The 19,421-nt window shown below is 39.8% G+C and overlaps 4 protein-coding genes across 5 annotated transcripts; 1 reads left to right on the top strand and 3 right to left on the bottom strand.

Moving 5' to 3' along the window:
- Positions 1 to 1,929: 1,929 nt before the first annotated feature.
- On the bottom strand, positions 1,930 to 4,084 carry LOC105287675 (microfibrillar-associated protein 1). Its single transcript, XM_011353374.3, has 2 exons — positions 3,864 to 4,084; positions 1,930 to 3,599 (listed from the first exon to the last, which is right to left on the bottom strand). Exons 1-2 carry the CDS (start codon positions 3,958 to 3,960, stop codon positions 2,326 to 2,328), a joined length of 1,371 nt encoding a protein of 456 aa, XP_011351676.1. The 5' UTR covers positions 3,961 to 4,084; the 3' UTR covers positions 1,930 to 2,325.
- Positions 4,085 to 4,320: 236 nt separating this feature from the next.
- LOC105287677 (BRISC and BRCA1-A complex member 1) lies at positions 4,321 to 5,908 on the top strand. Its single transcript, XM_011353377.3, has 2 exons — positions 4,321 to 4,536; positions 4,620 to 5,908. Exon 2 carries the CDS (start codon positions 4,637 to 4,639, stop codon positions 5,597 to 5,599), a length of 963 nt encoding a protein of 320 aa, XP_011351679.1. The 5' UTR covers positions 4,321 to 4,536; positions 4,620 to 4,636; the 3' UTR covers positions 5,600 to 5,908.
- LOC109611536 (zinc finger protein 717-like) lies at positions 5,717 to 8,455 on the bottom strand. Its single transcript, XM_020034317.2, has 2 exons — positions 7,084 to 8,455; positions 5,717 to 6,755 (listed from the first exon to the last, which is right to left on the bottom strand). Exons 1-2 carry the CDS (start codon positions 7,195 to 7,197, stop codon positions 6,087 to 6,089), a joined length of 783 nt encoding a protein of 260 aa, XP_019889876.1. The 5' UTR covers positions 7,198 to 8,455; the 3' UTR covers positions 5,717 to 6,086.
- On the bottom strand, positions 7,688 to 18,561 carry LOC105287676 (laccase-4). 2 transcript variants are annotated; one of them, XM_026969837.1, is made up of 13 exons: positions 18,442 to 18,561; positions 18,148 to 18,325; positions 14,122 to 14,696; positions 12,506 to 12,564; positions 11,947 to 12,239; positions 11,329 to 11,539; positions 10,976 to 11,253; positions 10,717 to 10,840; positions 10,264 to 10,484; positions 9,983 to 10,169; positions 9,327 to 9,542; positions 8,988 to 9,206; positions 7,688 to 8,883 (listed from the first exon to the last, which is right to left on the bottom strand). In XM_026969837.1, exons 3-13 carry the CDS (start codon positions 14,127 to 14,129, stop codon positions 8,504 to 8,506), a joined length of 2,196 nt encoding a protein of 731 aa, XP_026825638.1. In that variant the 5' UTR covers positions 14,130 to 14,696; positions 18,148 to 18,325; positions 18,442 to 18,561; the 3' UTR covers positions 7,688 to 8,503. The 2 variants fall into 2 exon arrangements, with proteins under 2 accessions (XP_026825638.1, XP_026825639.1); XM_026969838.1 differs by lacking the exons at positions 18,148 to 18,325; positions 18,442 to 18,561 and having other exon boundaries at positions 14,122 to 15,178.
- Between the last annotated feature and the right edge of the window lie 860 nt (positions 18,562 to 19,421).

Here is a 19,421-nt window from a genome sequence, read left to right as displayed (position 1 = left end):
GCAGTGCCAAGTAAATTAATAGCGGGAAATTGAAGTTTGTAAACAGTAATAAACTACAAACCATATTATAAATATTAAAGTAATTGATTAAATATTAAAGTAACGTGTTACATATTAAAAACAGAGAAGAAGAATAACCTATTTAAATAATTAACTTTTTAAAGTAACCTTCTAAATATTAAAAACACCTAATACATTATCCTAAATAATTAAGAAGTCTCTTAACATTAAAATGTAAATACTAAAATTGTATTTATAATAAGAATTTGAAAAAGTTAAGCTTTAATGTTAAGAAAATTCTTAATTATTTATTTTATCACATTTAAAGAAAGTTTTATAAATCTTGGTATATAAAAGTTGTATATAAAAGTCTTTTTGTGCTATAACTATAACTGTTATATTCATAAAATTATTGTGAATAATAAATTTTCGTATGTAATAGCTTACAGTGTTTATGTTCAATAATTTCTTAATTATCAATAAATAGTAATAATCTAAAGTACACTTTTAATTTTCAATTTAATACTCCGCGCCCTGCGGCTACGCCACTACGGCCGACGTGACGTCACTGCGCCGGCGCGACCGCCGAGTGAGGTATATAAGCCGTCGGGATCTGGCCGTTCCGATCCCAGATGTCTATACTAAGCTTTAAGGGGAAGCTGAAGTTGCTAGTGAACTATTTTTTCACTATAGCGATGGTAATTGCAGTTTCGAAAATTCTCTTTATCGCTTGTGCAGAATAAAAAATCCTTTTCCACAAATGAAGTATAGATAGAAAGAAAGCCCGCTCTACAGGACTTTATATTCAAAATAGAAAAAAGTTAGAAACTTGCATTTGTCTTTTCTAACTTTTTCCCATTTTGAATATAAAGTCCTGTAGAGCGGGCTTTCTTTCTATCTATACTTCATTTGTGGAAAAGGATTTTTTATTCTGCAAAGCGATAAAGAGAATTTCGAAACTGCAATTACCATCGCTATAGTGAAAAAATAGTTCACTAGCAACTCCAGCTTCCCCTTAAAGCTTAGTATAGACATCTGGGCTTCCGTAACGACTATTGGCTCGGCATGGCCGATTCAGTTCATGGAACTGCGCCATTAACACGAAGAAGAAGAAGACATCTGGGCTTCCGATCCTCTCAGCCGAGCACATCCTCTCCGACATTCCTAAACCGCTTTCTAGTCGGGCGCTCCCGTACTCAGTCCGGGTGCTCCCGGGGTGCAGCTCTTCGCCTGGGTGCTCCCGGGCGAAACTCCGCCTCCTGGTTCCCGTCGTAGATCGGGTGCTCCCGATCTCTCCGTACAGTCAACGGGCGCTCCCGGTGTACGCCGTCCTTCCAGGGCGCTCCCTGGGGGAGGACTCCTACCGTTCCCTCCTCTCGGAGTCGGACACTAACCCTGGACGCGGCTGGTTTGGCCCGCTGGGTTGTTTGCTTACGGCAATTCCCCGGTGGGCTAACCCAGTGTCGGAGGATGTACATCCGGAGGGGTTTTTTAGTGGGTATGCCCAATGGCCAGCATGGGTCATGGGAGAGTCCCACACTCCCCGTGTCGGTCGGCGGTTCCAGTAACCGTTGGGCGACCGGGGGTGCGTAATAGCATTTTTTTCTCCTCACGTCCAAAAAAAAGGCTCCTAGTGTCCTGCCCTCCGGACCACCAGACCGCACGACCGACCGCGCCGCGACCGATCGGCAGTTAGCTCGTTAGTACAAGGCTAATATTTCATGTGTCGTACGACATAAGCTTTGTCGGACGTATTAATTGGCTATCAGATGGAGAAGTTTTAGGATCCCTAAAAATTCTGTACAGAATTTTAAACGTCCGACAAAGCTTGTACGACACATGAAATATTAGCCTAGAACAAGGTGGACAAGTCACCCGGTGAATAACTAAAGTCACGAAATGATAATCGAAATGATAATACGAAAGTGAGTGAATTTACCTGAGAACTGTAATAAAAGTTTACATACATTTTTAATTTTAAATAATTGCATGAATAAAAAATATATGTATTCTTTTCACATAAGTAAAATTATTTCTTTTTAAGTAAATATATTTAATATATATAAAGTATAAATATTTTATGCTCTGTACAAAGTTTAACTGTACAAATAATGTTATTGCATTTGTGAAAAAGGTAAATATAATAAACAAACTCACGTAATTCATTATAATTTATATAATGTCGTTTATATTTCGTATATATAAATTATATATATTTTAGCAATATGAAATAATTGAAATATATTTATATTTATAGACGTATCGATATTATTTTCCGAATAAAACGAAAAAACCAAAGACATATGTGAATATCAGCAAAAGCATTCAATTCTCAGTTTTTCTTTTATTCAAAGAAGGCCGATCGAAGACCTGTTTCATCCCTGCTGCTTGATTATTGTGGAACTTAAGATTCTGAGCCGTCTCTGATATCCAAGGTGAATCAAACTGCGTGGTGTCTTGATCCACCAAGTGAGTATATTTGGTTCTGCCACTGCGCCCGAAGTTCTTCACCTGCATGACTTTGGGCAGGATTGTCTTATCGAAATGATCTTCCAAAGTTGCGCCGGAGAAGTCGCGTTTCAATATGGAATCGTCTTTGTCCAAGTAGAACGCACCGCGATGATAATATTTCTGCAGGAACTTGTATTTGCCTTTCGCCGCTTTATTGGTGATGACTTTCGGATTCAATCGCGCCTCCTGCCTTCGGTCCTCCTCGGTCATGGTACGGATACGGTCGATCTCCAAGTGTTCCTTCTCCAGCTGCTCCCTCTCCTCGCGATCACGCTTGATCCTCTTCAGCTCGCGTAGCTTCCACGCCTCGTATTCCACCTCATCGTTTTCGTCATCTGTACAAACGTCGTTCAGCTTGCTCTCCTGATCGATATTAGCCTTGCTGCCCGTCTGCGTCTCTTTTCGCACAGACTCTTCTACCATCCTCAGGGTCTCTCTCTTTCGTTCCTCAGCCATCTTCCTAGTCTCAACTTCCGCTTGTTTCTGCCGAACCGCTTCTTTCTCTTTCTCCATCACTGTGATTCTGTCCTTTTTGCGAACGAACACGGGCTTCAATCGCGGCCCGATTTCTTCTTCGGAATCGGTATATTCTTCATAATCCGTACTCTCGTCTGAACTCCCGCCCGATTTCTCTTCCTCCTCGTCCTGTATCAGCTCTTCTTCCGTTTCCTTCTTGGATAATACTCGTTGTTTCAGTGCCTCTCGTCGTTTTTCTATCTCAGAATCTGATAGCTCTTCGTCCTCCGAGGAGTCAGAGCTCTCCAATTTGACCCTCTCCCGCGATCTTTCCAACTCGACCTCAATTAGCTCGGGCTCATGGATGTGTCTGTGTCTTTCCACACGTACTTCGGTCGGTGCCTCTTTCTGCTGTCGCGTTAATCTTCGCAGACGTGGATCATCCTCGTCTCTAGTCTTTGAGTACGAGTGTGTGGTGACATCAGCAATGGCCTCATCGTCGTAACCCTTGTGTACGCGCTTCTCGAGGAAGTCCTCCTCTTCCGACTCTTCGTCTGAACTCACTGCTGCATAATCTGGTCTCTTACCAGAAACATAACGATGCACCTTCACCTTTTTCATGGACAATTCTCCTGTGAATGAAAAATAAATCTTTAAATATTCTGATATATATTATACAGTGAATTAATATAAATATTAATATCTACTAGAAGCATGAACCAAATTGACAATTGCATATACTCTTATCGTTATTAAAACTTTGTTTTTACAAGATTAAATAGTCGTTTTTATTTATGTATTCAGAGAATGTGTTAAAATCTTGAGTAATAAGGATTCTAACATTCTTATTCTATGTTTAGCGAAATATTTACTTTAGTGAAAGGACTGAACCTAACCTTTATCATTTTTTACGGGCACAGCACCCGCTGTGCTTTGTATACCCATGGGTGCGGGTGCTAAGGAATTGTTCGTCACAAAATAGTCCATCATCATCTTGACTACGTATCACTGTATTATAAAAAATCACAATTAAACAAAATCTTATTCGTTATCACACGTACACACGACGCACACGAAACTGACACGAACTCAAATCTTGCAAGCTTGCAGGGCGGGCAATCTCCCATGTGATTGAAAGAGCAGTTAAAATTAGAGACGCTAGATTGGCCAGCCTGGTAAATTGGCGCGAAATTTTAATCTACATTTTTTCTGTATATTTCTATATTTATTCTTGTTATTCTCGGATTTATTGTGCAATCTTGAAAATCAGAATTTTCAAGCTCAAATTAATAATTTGTCAAAACTTTGAACGAGAAATTGTTAAATAAAATTAACTAACCGGTAACATTCAAACTATTGCGTGTCGTTAGAGGTTACTTGATGCACTTCACTGATATCGCGTCGAGTGCACAATGCACATTTGTGGATCCTCGTATTAAATCTATCTGACGTGTAGGATGTCAAAGTCTGTGATATAATTCAAAACAGAATTATTCTTGATTCATCATATATAGCACTACGGAATTTACGTGCTATGTAAAGTATCCAACCGTTTCGGTGTACTTTAAGGTAATTTGGTCATTTAATAGTGTTTTATATATACGTATGCATGCATTAAGAGAAAGAGGTTAAGTTCCCTTTTTTCTTTATAGACGTTTAGCGTATAAATATGTCAGATAAAGAATCGAGCGACGAGCTGCAGGTGATAAACGAGAGGCTGCAGGCAATCACAACTGCCGAAAGCGCATACAACAATGCGCAACAGCAGCAGCAACAGCCACAACAACAAGTCAAGAGTTTGCGGAAGAACACTAATGATGCGTTGCGTCATCCCGTAGACGGCAAAAAGACCTGCACTGCTACCAGTACTATCGCTACCAACACAGACGATGGTGCTTTCATAAGGAGCACGCCAGAGCTGAACCTGCCCGAAAAGATTTTGCTAGTCGTTGACACGGTAAGAGAACAGCAGTGCACACCTTTCAAGCTTGGCACGGGCGCGATGTATCCGCCACTGTTCATGATTAAACGCGTGGTAGAGAACTTTGTGGGCGCCAAATCCACGATACAGCCTGGCATGCACGAGTATGCGTTGATGACCCTGGACTCGCAGGACGCATTCTGGCTCTGCGACTACACTAGCAACACCAAGACCGTACTGAATCACCTGGAGGGCATCACGGAGAACGTGTCGGACGAGGAGCAGCAGACCTACGATCTGGGACAGCTGTTCGAAGCGATACACGCGCGAATAGCGATGCCAGCGCGGCATCAGCCAAGCTTCGTGTCACGCGTGATCCTGATATACGCACGTTCAAACACTATCCCGAAGTTCCACACCAGCCGGAAGTACCTGGAGAACTTGACGGAGAATCCGTACTTCTTCCTGGACGTGCTGTTTGTGCACGAACCGCCCGAGGACGATAATATGTGCGAAGCGGTGTACGCCGAGATCGCCACCCTGGACACAACGAGCTTTTCCTACATCTTCGAGGTGGGCAGGAACGCCGCCAAGATACACGATAACATGGCGAAGCTGCTGGCGCATCCTTTGCAGCGTCCACCGCAGAGAGACACTTCCTACACCCTGTACTCGACGACAGCCGCTCGGGAAGTGCATACCAACGTATAGTGCTGTATGTGTGTGTGTGTGTGCACGTATTTTTTAAGTAATTTACATTTACAGGTAAAGCCATATTTCTCTCATCTATGAAATTTTGTGGGATATAGTCCGTTTGATTGCTGTTTCTTTTCTCTCTCTCAATGCGGTATAATTCGTAATAAATGTGGCACTCGTTGGAACCAGTGATTTACATGACTTTGATCTACTAGAATCAAAAGCGAAAGACATTTTTATATTATTGTATATTGTAAGTCTTGTTATGGTTATTATTGCTATTGTTTAAACTATCGCGAGGAATAAATAAAATCATTTTTATAGTATAGCTTTACAAATTAGTCTGGATTGCCGCGTTCTGGGCAAATCGCGTACATGTCTCGTAGTAAATTAATTAAACTCTCATGTAATGCTAATACATGAGACGCTTCGTAACATTTTTTATCTACTACTGTAACACTTGCTGTATTACAGTTCATTTTCACGCTGTTTTACATCGATGTTATACCGTATCAGATTGCGGAACGCTCGTAGGCTTTTCTTTCAAAGTTTTCGCGCAACGAGTCGCCGTTAAGTGTACGGTGAGCTTGTCCTTCCTGGTGAAGGTGCGTCCGCAGATCTGACAGGAGAACGGTCTTATTCCGGAGTGTGTACGTTGATGCCTGGTGAGATTGGACGCATGCGAGAACCTCTGCTGGCACTTGTTACACCTGTAAGGCTGCTCGCCGGTGTGCGTCCTCCGGTGCTTATTAAGATCGCCCGCATGATTGAATTCCTTCCGGCAAAAACCGCACGTTAACGGACCTCGCCTCTTCTTCGTCCGCACGGTATTTTCGCAGACCTGCGAGCTGTCAACACGCGCTCCGCACCGAGCGTTAGTAGCAGAATTAATGCTTCTTTTATCCTCGGTGTAAATGCTCACGGATTTTCCTGCTTGCGCGTTACGGAGTACCGCGGGATCGGTTGTACTTTGTGTCTGGACAACCGGCAACGTTCCCGAAATTTTTAAATCGTCAGTCGAGATCGAGGTGTCCCGATCGGTGAATCCCTGCATTGGATTTTCAATGCGAGCTCTCTTGGCGGTTAGTCTCTCCAGAGGTAGATCGCGAAAACTCTTCTTGAGAAAATCCTCAATTTTGGTAACACAAGGAAGGCAGACTGTGTTCAAAACCTAAATCAGAGAAAAAGATGGATAGTAATTCGAAAAAAGATGAGGACGATGATTGTTCTTACGCGAAGTAATTAGATAATGAATACATTGTATAAAATTTTTTAATTAATTGTGATGCATTAAATTTTCGAAATGCATCTTAAAGATGCAAATATGTTTCACTCGGTATATTTTTTTATGGCTTTAAGAAATTTGAGATAATTGTGTATAATAAAATTTACGAAAAAGTTTGTAAAATATGCTGGTGAGCAATGCGTTAAATGTTACAAGAGGCATCACGACAGTAGACCTTGGAGAACTAATCAAAGTATTCGATAATTGCGCTTACCGCAAGTTTCACGTTCGATTCCTGTAGAAGCGTGTGTGCCGCTTCGTCACTTCCGAATACCGAGACAGTATGTCTCTTATAACAAAACCGACGTCCACGAGCGTCGCATGACATGCTTCTGCAAATTCGTCATGCGCCTTTTCAAAATGGATAGGAGAGTAAACATTACTAGCTGACAAAAAACAACGGTCTGGTCCTCGGTAACAAAGCGATTCACGAAGTGAGATAGGATTTTCCTTGTGAAACTGACCACGCTGATCGTGGCATAGTGGGAGTGTTTGTCCGGGAATACCCGATCAACGCGATCGAGGAAACGTCCGGTAAATGCCTATACAGATACACACGTAATATGTGAAACTTATAACGCATACGAATAAACTGTGTTTCTAAAAAAGATAAATCAAGATGTGTATAATGAAAAATATTTAAGTTCCACAAATAGCCGAGTATATGTATTCCTTATTGCCTTACTACTTATCGAGAGCTTTGCATAAGTATAATGGAACGATTCTTTTAATTTTCTGCTTTCTTCAAAGCATATCGAGAAAATACAGGTTTTTTAAGTAAAACTGTTTGGATATACGAAATGTATCCTATTAAAAAATACATAATAATACTTTGTTTTAATGAACATATGCATACATACATACATACGTCCGATTAAAAAGTACAATGCATACGTTACACAAACATTACATTCAGATACATTCATTTCACTGATAACGATTACGCTATCTGCACTGTGCAGATGTATGTATAGTCATGATAATATAACGATCATAGCAATGCATCTCTCGCGGCAATCATAGAAATGGGACACGTTGTGTGTACATCACTTGAAAGTGCAATATAATTATTATAAAATGTTTATAATATACCTTTGTATCACAGTTGTATAAGTCACGAATGTAACGCTCGCTTACTCACTTAAGATAAGTATGCGATTATGAAGTGCATTTCTGAGAAAACTTTAACTGCCCTATTAGCAAATATATATTTTCGTCAATTTAACGCTATTGTATTCACCATTATCTAAAAATATCTTAATTACCTTAAAGGTACGAACGATGTATTCCCTATAAATATTAATACTTTCACGTGAACATTAATATTCACACTTGGCAATTAATTGTGACTAAATGCTCACTTACTTTACACGATCGCTTTATCTTACTTGTCATCACATTTTTATATCGTATTGCACGATTGTCGCGTAGTGATTCAAAAGTTTCTTAAGCACGCGTCAGACGATAATTCGATAGAATTTGACTCAGAATTCAATTTATAATTTCTTATGAGGAACATAGGAAAAAAATAAAATATAAGTTAATAACGCCAAAAAGCGAGAAGGCCTGCCGGCAAATATGTAATTAAGTAATTGCTGTAAGCCTTTTTGCACAATTTGACTTTTCAGCATGGACTACGTGCATAATGACTCAAAGTGTATGCGAATCACAGAGATCAAGAGACACGTGACAAGGAGCAACCACGTTACGCTCAAACTGGATGCCGAGGATGATTGCAGTTGCTTCACAAACAGCTCGAGATACATCAAATATCGGAGAAATCGCCCATCCATCTCGTCCGAAACACTCTCGTTTTTCGATGCCGCTCTTTCGGTCGTTGAAATTATGCTGGTCTCCGAGTTGCTCTCTTCCTGACCGTTCGTTGGTTTCCAGTCGCCGCATCTGGGAAAGTTACGCGGCACGGGCAGCATTTCCTCGTGCTCGCCCACCTTGAAGATCAGCGACATTCCTATTTCTGCGTGAAACTCGATGTGGCAGTGGAACAGCCAATACCCTAAAAATTAATATGATTAATGTTGCATTAGCAGTTATCAAATCTATAAGTTAAAGCAAAAAACAGATTATATTAATTGAACATTGTATGCTGCATTATCTCACCTGGATTATCTGCGTAGAATCGCACGATCGTGTAACCACCGTCAGGCACGGTCACCGTGTCTTTCAGAGGTGCCCGCGCGAGTTTCCTGCGTATTAAACCTTGCCTGTCCAGTTTCTTCACTTCGTCAACGGTGGTGGTGTTCCCTATCCTCTTCATGGCCACCACGCGGAACAGATAACCATGAAGGTGAAACGGATGATTTGCGTCGTATGGCACACCTGTCGAGAATGATAATTGATGAGCAAAATTATCTTAATGTGATTAATTTGATGAATTTAACAGAGAAATTTTGCACAAATCAATTAAAAGTAAAAGGAGGAAAAGTGCTGCTCGTGTACCTTCATCGACCAGAACCAGTTCCACTACGCTGTTAGTTTTCACCTGCAGTACGTGTGTGCAAGCACAATAATCATCCTCGCATCCTACGACTGTACTCGAGTTACAAAATTGAGTCGGCTCGATTAGATCTCTCTCAATCAGAAGCGGAAAGGCTGGCAGCTTCATCGATATGTGGTTCAGTTGTGGTGTGAGCAATCGCTGTTTCGTGTCCTTCACTGAAAAATTACGATCGATATATTTTATGGAGCAATAAACGCGATATACGTGTGGTGGTGGTGTGGTTTTTATAGCACTTATGTTACTTACAAGTAAACCTACGGAAGTGTCACTCTCCGATTTTTCTGAAATTTGGATATGTTATAATACATGAAAAACTAAGGGACACGTATTTTTTTTTAGCGGCGGAAAAACATTTAGGGGGTGAAACGACCCCCCAAAATGGGGGGTAAAATGGAAAAATTGCGATATCTTTGAGACCATTTTTCCATTTTACCCCCCATTTTGGGGGGTCGTTTCACCCCCTAAATGTTTTTCCGCCGCTAAAAAAAATACGTGTCCCTTAGTTTTTCATGTATTATAACATATCCAAATTTCAGAAAAATCGGAGAGTGACACTTCCGTAGGTTTACTTGTTAGAATGATATTTAAATTTTACCTTGGTGGAAGCCGTACAGATTTTTGCGGTGAAAATGTGGGTTATCTTTCTTGTAAAAGTCATACGACACGTAAAATTGATAATCCGGCTCTCTGGTGTTGGAAGCATCGTCGTCGTCCATCGCATTCAGCAGCGGCATGCTGATGCTATTATGCGATTCTGTTCCCTCGTTCAGAGCGTTTACTTGCTGCGAATTTATCGAAATTATTCTTTGAGCTCTGAGCAGCTGGTTTTTTGTAAGCCGAGTCCAGATAATCCGCGAAAATGCTTGTATAACATACCAATCCGTAAGAATCGTTTCGCACACGTTTATACGTAACTTCCGCCGTCGGTTCTTCCTCGGGCGCGCCCTCGTACCGCAGTATCGCGACCTGATGAGCGCTCAGAAATCTCTCGTCGCAGTCCATCAGTCCGCGAAATCTCATCCAGTAGTTATCTACCGGCTGGTTTGCCTCTATTACGAAATCGAATCTCTCGCCGGCGTAACTCACCAGGGACTCGGCTATAATGGTTACGCAATACATTAGCATGTATAAATCTTTCTTTATTTAGTTTACAAGCTGTCATCAGTTACTTTGTTTTATACTTTGTATGTGAGAGAATCATCGGGTCGGTCTTATATAAAATAAGACCCGATGATAAAATAAGAATCTTACATAAAATAATACTGACGTAAAAATAAAGCGATATGAAAGATTAATTTATTTATAATAATTTAATAAATAATGAGATACCTTGTACCGGTTCGATATCACGTCCGTCCGAACTGATCACGAGCAACGTGTGATTGTCCACGGAAACTTCTATAGGACAGTTCAGAAACTCCGCGTTGATAAGCCTGAATCTGTACCGGGAGTTCTGCAAGTACGTAATGAATCACGAATGCAAAATGATTGAAAGGATTTACGTAAGAAAAGAGAACCGACAGGATTCGGACATCCTTCTTCGGTCTTCCACGCAGCTTGGACGCTTTCACTCGTGACTGAAATTTACCGGTTTTACGACGAACGTCGTGAGAGGCATGTTGGCCAGTGTCTCGTTGTCACCCTCGAGAGCGATGAAGCGACCCAAACCGTTTATCAGCACGTTCGGTGCTTTGTTGTCACCGTCCGCGTGATGATGCGCCAGGAACTTGGTGAGACCGATCTCGTGAACCCAATCGGCCACTACCACCGTGTACTCGTCAAAATCGTAAAGATCTTTATGCCAATTACTTTTGGGCGGTGCACGAACGATCAACGGCCCGAACACGCCATCGCCCCTTTGAAATCCTGCGAGCAAAAATCTGCGATGAAATATTACACGTATAATATATCTCCTTTTCTCCCTCTTTTTCAGTTCAGTACCTATGTGAGAATGCCAAAAATGCGTGCCCACTTCGGTGGCGACGTAATTATATCGGAAGGTCGCTCCGGGAGGGATCGGACATTGCGATACATAGGGTACGCCATCCATGTACGGCGAGTTGAGATGATGTTGCCCGTGCCAATGCATCGTGGTACTCTCCGCGTGCAACGAGTTGATCATATCGACTATTATCCTGTCACCCTGGCATACCTGTACAATTAAAGTATACTCTGCTTAAAACGTTCTCGCTGCTCTCTTAATTGAAGATCTGATAAACGGCGGTGGTCGACGATTTTCGCGGAACAATCAGACACGTCGTTATCAAGCGTCTGCAACCGCTAATTAAGATGACACGGCGACCGACGAAGGTGACTCAGTTACGGGTAGATTCCCGATGTCGATTCTATTTTTGCAATCTGGTAGCCGCATGACGGAATTAATAATCGAGTAGTCGCACAATCGAAAGATGGGAAACCGACAAATATCTATTTTCGTGCAAGCAAACAAAATAATTTCTGCGCGAATGACGACTCGTCGCAAAAGAATGTCCGTTGCGGTCACTCTCGTTCTGCGAGGAGCATCGAATAATAAAAAACATACAATTTGTCGGGATTTACCTCGATTGGCAGTCCGGGCATCTGCCGGTTTATGACTAAAAGAGACCGCTTTATGCCATCCGCTGGAATACAATGCGGCCGAAAGCAGTCCGTAATGTTGAACGGACAGTCGTAGCATGCTTTGCTCATTGCATGATAAGACTCCAACTTAAAGGTGTAATAGCAGTTTAAAGGCGTCTCGTCATCTTCGCACATACGTCGACACGCGTGTCGTCCCCAATCGACTTCGTCGGCGATCTCTGGGTCGATCGGCGTCAGGCCAAACTCATCATTATATGCCGTTATTATCGTCTCTGGAATTGACAAATGTGAGGATCTTTCTTTGTCGACAATCTTTGCGTCTTTTATCTGAATGTATTTCTAAACGAAATGATCCGCGCGGAAATAAATCAATAATTTTGCGGAAGAATAAAGTTTACGGAATCTAAAGAGAGATGCCGTAAACTTTACTTTTCTACGTGAAGAACGAGGGTCAGTATAACAATATTGAAAGTGAGAAACAAAATTAACGTCGCAAACGCCAAGGCGAAATTAATGTTACGTGAAAAATATCGCTCACCTGATCGACTTTTGTAAACGCACAGTAGGACGAGTAACAAGTTCCGGATTACCATTCTCCTGCAACAAAGAATAGGTATATTAATGAAGCTATCTCAGCTGAAATCAGATACATGTAACGTCTAAATTTACATTGTTTGTGCAAAGTCTTGTGAACTAGAAATACGCCCATTACGGAGATAATGATACAGACGCGTCAAGGCTCGGCATAGATAGTGATATATATCCGCGAATAGATTCTAAAACTATTATTCGCGTCGGTGTATCTTACGTAACGCACGCATGTATAAAGCACGTGTAGTGGTTCATTTAAGATTTGATAAGTGACTAAGCGTTCATCGCAAAAAAGTTCTCTGACTCTTTATATGTACGTTATATAACAGACAAATTTTCGGATCTTCGAAGTTGCGTATCTTGAGGCTGAAATGAAACCTCTGTTAAAATTACATTATCTAATTAATTAATTAGATCGCGTTTAAGACTACACATTTTTGTCGAGGTCGCATCGTTGCAACATTTTTTGCTTCTCGGAAACCCCGCGTGAGCTTCAAATATCGGTATGTTTCAAAACATCTACTGCGACACGTTTAATGGTCCTGCGGGAGATGCGTAAGACATCTCGTTTAAACCTACTACGAACAGGCGTAAAAGAGCACTTGACAAGTACTTCGCAGATGGAAAATCGCCGATGTTGTAATGTCGAAATTCTTAACGCGAGGCAACGTATACGCATCGTGGCTTTAACGGATGTAGCACGACTTGACGCAATACACCTGACTGTGCCCGTATCGCCAGTAGCGCGAGACATACAGCTGTTATCGACAATTGTACTAATATACTTGTCTTTTTGTTATTGCAAAGATTAACTTTATATATAGATAGAATTTTTTGTTAAAATAAATGTTAATTAACACATACTTGCGTTAAGTTACAAGACCTTGTCCCCAATAAAAATTCACAAAATGCTTAAAGAGTTTGGAATCCGCAGAATAAAAGCAACGATATAAATTGAAGATGCACGTCAATTTCATCACTTACAATTTACATGCTTTAACAAAAAATGTGATAAAATGAATCGTTAACGATACGACGGTTTATAAAATCGCGATTATGCGATATTGATTAATCTCAACGTGCGCAATCTCTCTCTTTCCCTCTCTGTCTCGTGTCTTCGAACGTGTCTCAACAGCATGATAATGACGAAATAGCGATATGAAAATTCTTTATTCATCAGATATCTCCTTCATTTGTAGTAAGGAGACAGTTATTAATCGCATTTAACGTGCCCGTTACAAGGAAATAGCATTACAATTAGCATTCTTGGAATGTTTATGGCACTATTAGAGATACCGAGGATTTTCAAGGATAAGTAAGCCAAGAAATACATCGTTCTTAACAGCAGAGCAATCAAGTGTGACAATCAAGATAAAGATTACAAAAGCCAAAGATTTAATAATCGTGAGGAGAATTCCACATTCCCAAATTATTCCTAGTAATCTTGTTAAAAATAAAAAATTAAAGCTACTACATTGTCATTATTATTATTATATAATAAATTAATAAAATAATAAATAATAAATAAATTAATAAAACAATTATAAATTCAGGTTAACTTACTGTATCATACACTCGATCGCGCGGGATGAGGATGCTCTCGGAAACACCGGAAATGCTAAATGATCACTAAAATCGTACTACTTGCGGCCGATATGATGCGGACACGTGTGGCCTGGCATTCAACTCACTGGTCACAGCCGAGATTCGGACGCGCCGATGTCACATATGATCACGTCACAAACACCTCCGAAGGTTTCGGCAAAGGTTTCGCGAAGGCGATGCTTTACGAAGAACTGGACCAGTGTACCGTTCGCACCTCTATATGACACAAGAGTCCCCCGCAAGAAGGACACGCATACCCCACGTACGAGACTCTGAGAGGGGTCTCGCGTATATTAATACGGAGAGACACGCGTATCACCTTACGGGTATCTCTTTGCGATTCGAGTGTCCCGCTCGAGTGGTGCGACCGATGTATGCGCGTAACACAGTTTTCCCTGATTCTGAGCTGAAATTCGTGCGTCAGCGGGCTTTCCACTCGTCATCGAAAAGCGTCGTCCGCCAAGGTAGACAGCGCCAATTATAGGGAACCGTGAAATATACCATATTAATGTGGTTTTCGAGATTTCCCCTTCCTGTAAAAATTAATACCGAGTAGTTAAGAAGAATTTCCAGCTCTTTGATGATGAAATTACACATTTCTATTTTTGTATTTTAGTTAATTTCGAGTGGAATTAGCTTTACTTGAATAGAAGACATATCATCGTGCCTCGTCATTAAAAAATATAGCTCGACACTTAAATTAAGATAATTGCGTTAATGCTACTTGAAAGCGAAATAATGTAAGATAAGAATAATTTAAATCAAATAAAGCAGATAAGAAATTTGTTAATTCATTCAGTGAAAACAGAATTCGCGAATTGCTTTGAAAGAATACGATCAAATAATGACGTAAAACACGTCACTACGATTTGCGTAAATGTGAGAAGAATTACATTGTCTTCGATTTTATTAACGCGGAATCTTGGAATCGGTAACCACGGAAAACGCAAATGCGCAAAATGCAAATAATCAATTTCAATAACTCTGAGCGTCACGATCTTTGTGTTCTGCTAAGAACGTTTGACGTGCGATAGATTTTCTGATAAACCCAACTCTTACTATGTTACTCGCTCTTTAATTAATCACTTTAAATGCAGTTAAATCCCACGATTCTTCGTCAGATCCAAAAACAAAAAAATTTCGACATGTCAGATTAGAATTTTGATAACGGCTTTAGTTTTAATCAAATATTATAAACAAATATAAAATATTTTAATAAAAAATTGAAATTCCGTATAAGCTACTTGATAAGCACTCGACACATATGCAAAGACACCTCATCGGATATTGTTGCATGTATTTTTTTATATACTTGGCGTCGCGACGCTATTATGTTGCTTGATATGTTGGTCGCGCGTATGTATGTACATAGGAACGGCATCCAGACAAGTAGAAGAAAAAAGGAGAAGCGAGGTGCATACGCACGGTGAAAACTCGACAGCGATGCTCGCCCGATGAATACGAATCGATACGCGCTCCGTATTCGAGTTGAATGAAAAGCCGGCCGTTATCCGCGGGCAACAATAAAATTATCGTTCTTAAGGGGGGAGCCTGCTTTAGAACGTTGAAAATAAGATATAATTTTACGAAGTTTTTTGGAGAAACTATACAGCGGATCATTATAAAACTTTGATGCATTTATTAGTACATGTTTAAAGATAAAAAAATTATTTTTTGATTTGAATATATCGCCTGTAGAGGTCGTCCTGGAGGCATCTTAGTGCAGCCGGCATTGTAAATTGGTGAGCATTCTCCTGCCTCCAAATTTCATCCAAACTGAAAAATTGAAATATTTTCTCGTTATTTATGAATTCCCATCGTCGATGAACCTTTAATATTCATAAAAACATTAAGTTAAACAATTACTTTTGCATGAAAAAGTTCAACAACTTTGCCTAAAAATCGTACTTTTGTGTTCTAAGCTCCACCATTTTGGCACTTTTCAACTTTTTTCTTCTCTCTTTGGTTCATCGACGATGGGAATTCATAAATAACGAGAACATATTTCAATTTTTCAGTTTAGACGAAATTTGGAGGCAGGAGAATGCTGACCAATTTGCAATGCCGGCGACGCGGCTGCACTAAGATTTCTCCAGGACGACCTCTACAAGCGATATATTCAAATAAAAAAATAATTTTGTTTATCTTTAAACATGTACTAATAAATGCATCAAAGTTTTATAATGATCCGCTGTATAGTTTCTCCAAAAACAATTCGTAAAATATACCTTATTTTCAGCGTTCTAAAGCAGGCTCCCCCCTTAATACCCAGCCGAATATACACCGGTTTCGTAGATAGAACAAAATTACCTCAGGCGCATCAAATGACGCATCGTTTCGCCACTTGGTAACATCAGCACGATTATAACATCATCGGTACTTTACCGGAGGATTTCTTTTGATCTTCGCGGAGTAGATTGCTTCAGAAAGATCGTATTCTTCTTCTTCTCTTCGCATGCAGATACACGTGTCTTTCTCGTGAGACATGAAGCGTATCGACCACGCGCTCGAGCATTTAATTGCGCACGTAAGAATGACGCGAGTTTTACAGATATTATCTACTACATTGAATCGAAATTTGCAAGTGTGATTGATTCGCAAGAGCGCGATTTCCCGGGATCCGTACACGTGTCAGGATCTATGATTACAATGGATTAACGATGAAATATATGTATATGTTCAATTGCGTGCATCGAGTGCGCAATATTTCTTAAGCCGTTGATTTTAAAAATTTGCACTATTTTGCACCGGATGAAAACTATCTATATAATTTTCGTAAAATAATATCATATCTCTCAAAAAGATTAGAGACACACATTCTGAATTGTATCTAAATTGTATTAATTTCCACGTTAGTAGGATTTCACCGGCAAACAAGTGCGTATCACACTTTATGCACATGTCATTAATGAGATAAGATACGATTAAGAAACATTTTCGAGACAAAATCCGTAATAAGAGCCGTAATAAAAGGTTTTCGTTCCTCGGTCGTGATTGCATCAATCTTTGATATGCGATACAATTAACAGATTTTTGCAATTTACGATTAATTTGATAGATTTATCGATAGATTAATTTGTAGTCGTAAAACAGCTGAATATAAAAAGAATGTCGGTTAAAGGAATTTTCATTATAAAAAGAATGTGTCATGAAAAATTTTCGACAAAACACGAAGAAATGCAAATCCTGAAATTGAAGAGTGCATCATGAAATCGGCCTTTTTCAAGGTTGAAAATGGAAAATAAAGAAAAGATATATTATATATTACCTATATACTTGTGTGCGTACGTGAATCAGATTGATATTTTTACTTTCATCCAATGCGTGAATGTTTACGTTTAAGACGTTGAATGCGGACACCCAGTTTGCGTTCCTTTGGTAAAGATCATACGAAACAGGTTTCAAGGGAATTTCCCGTATTACCGGATTAGCGCGGAACCGGTAGACGCGCCAACTACTCAATAACGGTTGGTCATGATTGTTTTTTTACATGAACTTCCTGGTTTACCCATTACCCTCAGTATATTATAATCTGCGAAATTTATTCGTGAATTTTTCGATCGATTATTATCACACGTAACGGATCAACGAGATCAATGATTGTCTTTTAACAACTTTATGATAAGTTATGCGATCTTTGATTATCCTATCAACGAGAAACCTTGCAATGTTATGATTACTTTATCCTTATCGCACTCGCACTTGAAAAAGGCAGGAAGAGGAAAAAATCGAGCGTAGCTGAAAGGAGTAGAGATCGTGATTAAATTCATCGAATAAAAAAAGGAATAAACGCTGCAAGATGAGAGAGAGAGATAGAGGAGATGAGAGAGGAGAAGGATGTTTGCTATATATTACATAATTCGGAATGAGTCCAGGCGAAGGTCGCGTAATGAACGCGTAAGGAATAACGACAAATTGATTAACGTAAAGCATCATGTGAAAACATGCAAGACGAATTGTCTACATTCTGCATGGCAATCTTACCTAACCAGCCGGAGCGATGGGCCATGGCCGCGATATCAAGGGCCGTAGAAAGGAGCCGCAGTGATCATCACGGAGATGATGGGATCCGCGAGGATGTTACGACACAGGTCCGTGTATTAACGTAATTTTGTCTTCACGTGAGAGAGCATCATCGCTCTTCTACCTAACCATCGCTGTCCTGCCGAGAAGTTACAGTGTACATCGATTAATAGTTGATTTCGCATCGTAAGATTAACGGATGCAATTATTATTTCTCAAGGGTTTTATATATTCAGTATGTATAGTTAAAATTACCTTCTTTCATATTCTTTCATTATTTTCCGAGATTCGCATCAGTGAAGCAACTTTATTCCAGCGCACAGTGGGCTAAACTCGAAAAAAGCTGGCCAAAAGTAATAACTCGAAAACATGAAGTTTTAGAAAAAAATGTTTCAAATAAAAGTTATAGGGTTTAAATCAGGTATTAGATAATAATACTAGTATGACCTTGAATAGCGTTGCCAAGGTCACGCAAAGGTCACCTTGAATTTTTTAAATGGGAACCTCCAGTTTTCATTAGATATTTTTGTAGCTTACCTCAAGAGCTTTTCAGAACACTATAACAAAGTATTTATCCGTTAAATACTTCGAAGTTATGAAGCTTGAAAGTTACAGTCGCTACCGCGCCGCGTCGTACGTTTCGCGGCATTTAAAAATTTCACGGTGATCTGTACATGATCTTGACAACACTATCAAGGTCATACTGGTATTGCTATGTAATGCTTCACTTAAAAACCTACAACTTTCATTTCAAACATTTTTTACCAAAACGCCAAATTTTCGAGTTATTACGATATGAAAATAAAAATGAAACATCCTGTATATAACGCAAAGGTGTGCGTTGGTGTGCACAATTCGAACGGAAATACTTAGTTTGAATCCTACACAAGATGATAAAACAAGAATCCCAAACAGCCTTTTACAGCTATTTAAATAAATGATATTGAACTTTACTTCTTTCTTATATTTTAAGAAACCAAAAACTTAGATTAACACAAATTGATGAACAAACATTTTTAATGGTTATAACTGTTTGGGAAAAGAGTTTCAATTCTATTTATAGAGTAAAAAGCAAAATTACTTGCATCCGCATACAAGAATGTAAGCTATAGCCTATACTCATTCATAAATCGTTTTTCGGAAGATTAACGCGTTGCCTCCTATTAATTGTTGATTAATGGGAAGGAAATTTTTCCTACGAAACTCCATTCACATTTTTGAAAATACTGATATCC

This window comes from Ooceraea biroi, chromosome 5, assembly GCF_003672135.1.
Source record: "Ooceraea biroi isolate clonal line C1 chromosome 5, Obir_v5.4, whole genome shotgun sequence".
In the NCBI taxonomy this organism is placed as follows: Eukaryota; Metazoa; Arthropoda; class Insecta; order Hymenoptera; family Formicidae; genus Ooceraea; species Ooceraea biroi.
The sequence above is the reverse complement of the archived record's forward strand: the minus strand, read 5'-3'. Positions and strand labels throughout refer to the sequence as shown.

Bases quoted from the DNA above. Each gene is read 5' to 3' on its own strand.
- LOC105287675 (XM_011353374.3), bottom strand. From the start codon at position 3,960: ATGATGATGGACTATTTTGTGACGAACAATTCCTTAGCACCCGCACCC. The intron at 3,600-3,863 runs GTTAGGTTCAGT...TTTCATTCACAG, and splicing joins GCCCGTAAAAAATGATAAAG to GAGAATTGTCCATGAAAAAG.
- LOC105287677 (XM_011353377.3), top strand. From the start codon at position 4,637: ATGTCAGATAAAGAATCGAGCGACGAGCTGCAGGTGATAAACGAGAGG.
- LOC109611536 (XM_020034317.2), bottom strand. From the start codon at position 7,197: ATGTCATGCGACGCTCGTGGACGTCGGTTTTGTTATAAGAGACATACT. The intron at 6,756-7,083 runs GTAAGCGCAATT...TCTCTGATTTAG, and splicing joins AATCGAACGTGAAACTTGCG to GTTTTGAACACAGTCTGCCT.
- LOC105287676 (XM_026969837.1), bottom strand. The intron at 10,841-10,975 runs GTAAATTTCAGT...ACGTACTTGCAG, and splicing joins CGACGTTCGTCGTAAAACCG to AACTCCCGGTACAGATTCAG. The intron at 10,170-10,263 runs GTATGTTATACA...ATAAATTCGCAG, and splicing joins GAAACGATTCTTACGGATTG to CAAGTAAACGCTCTGAACGA.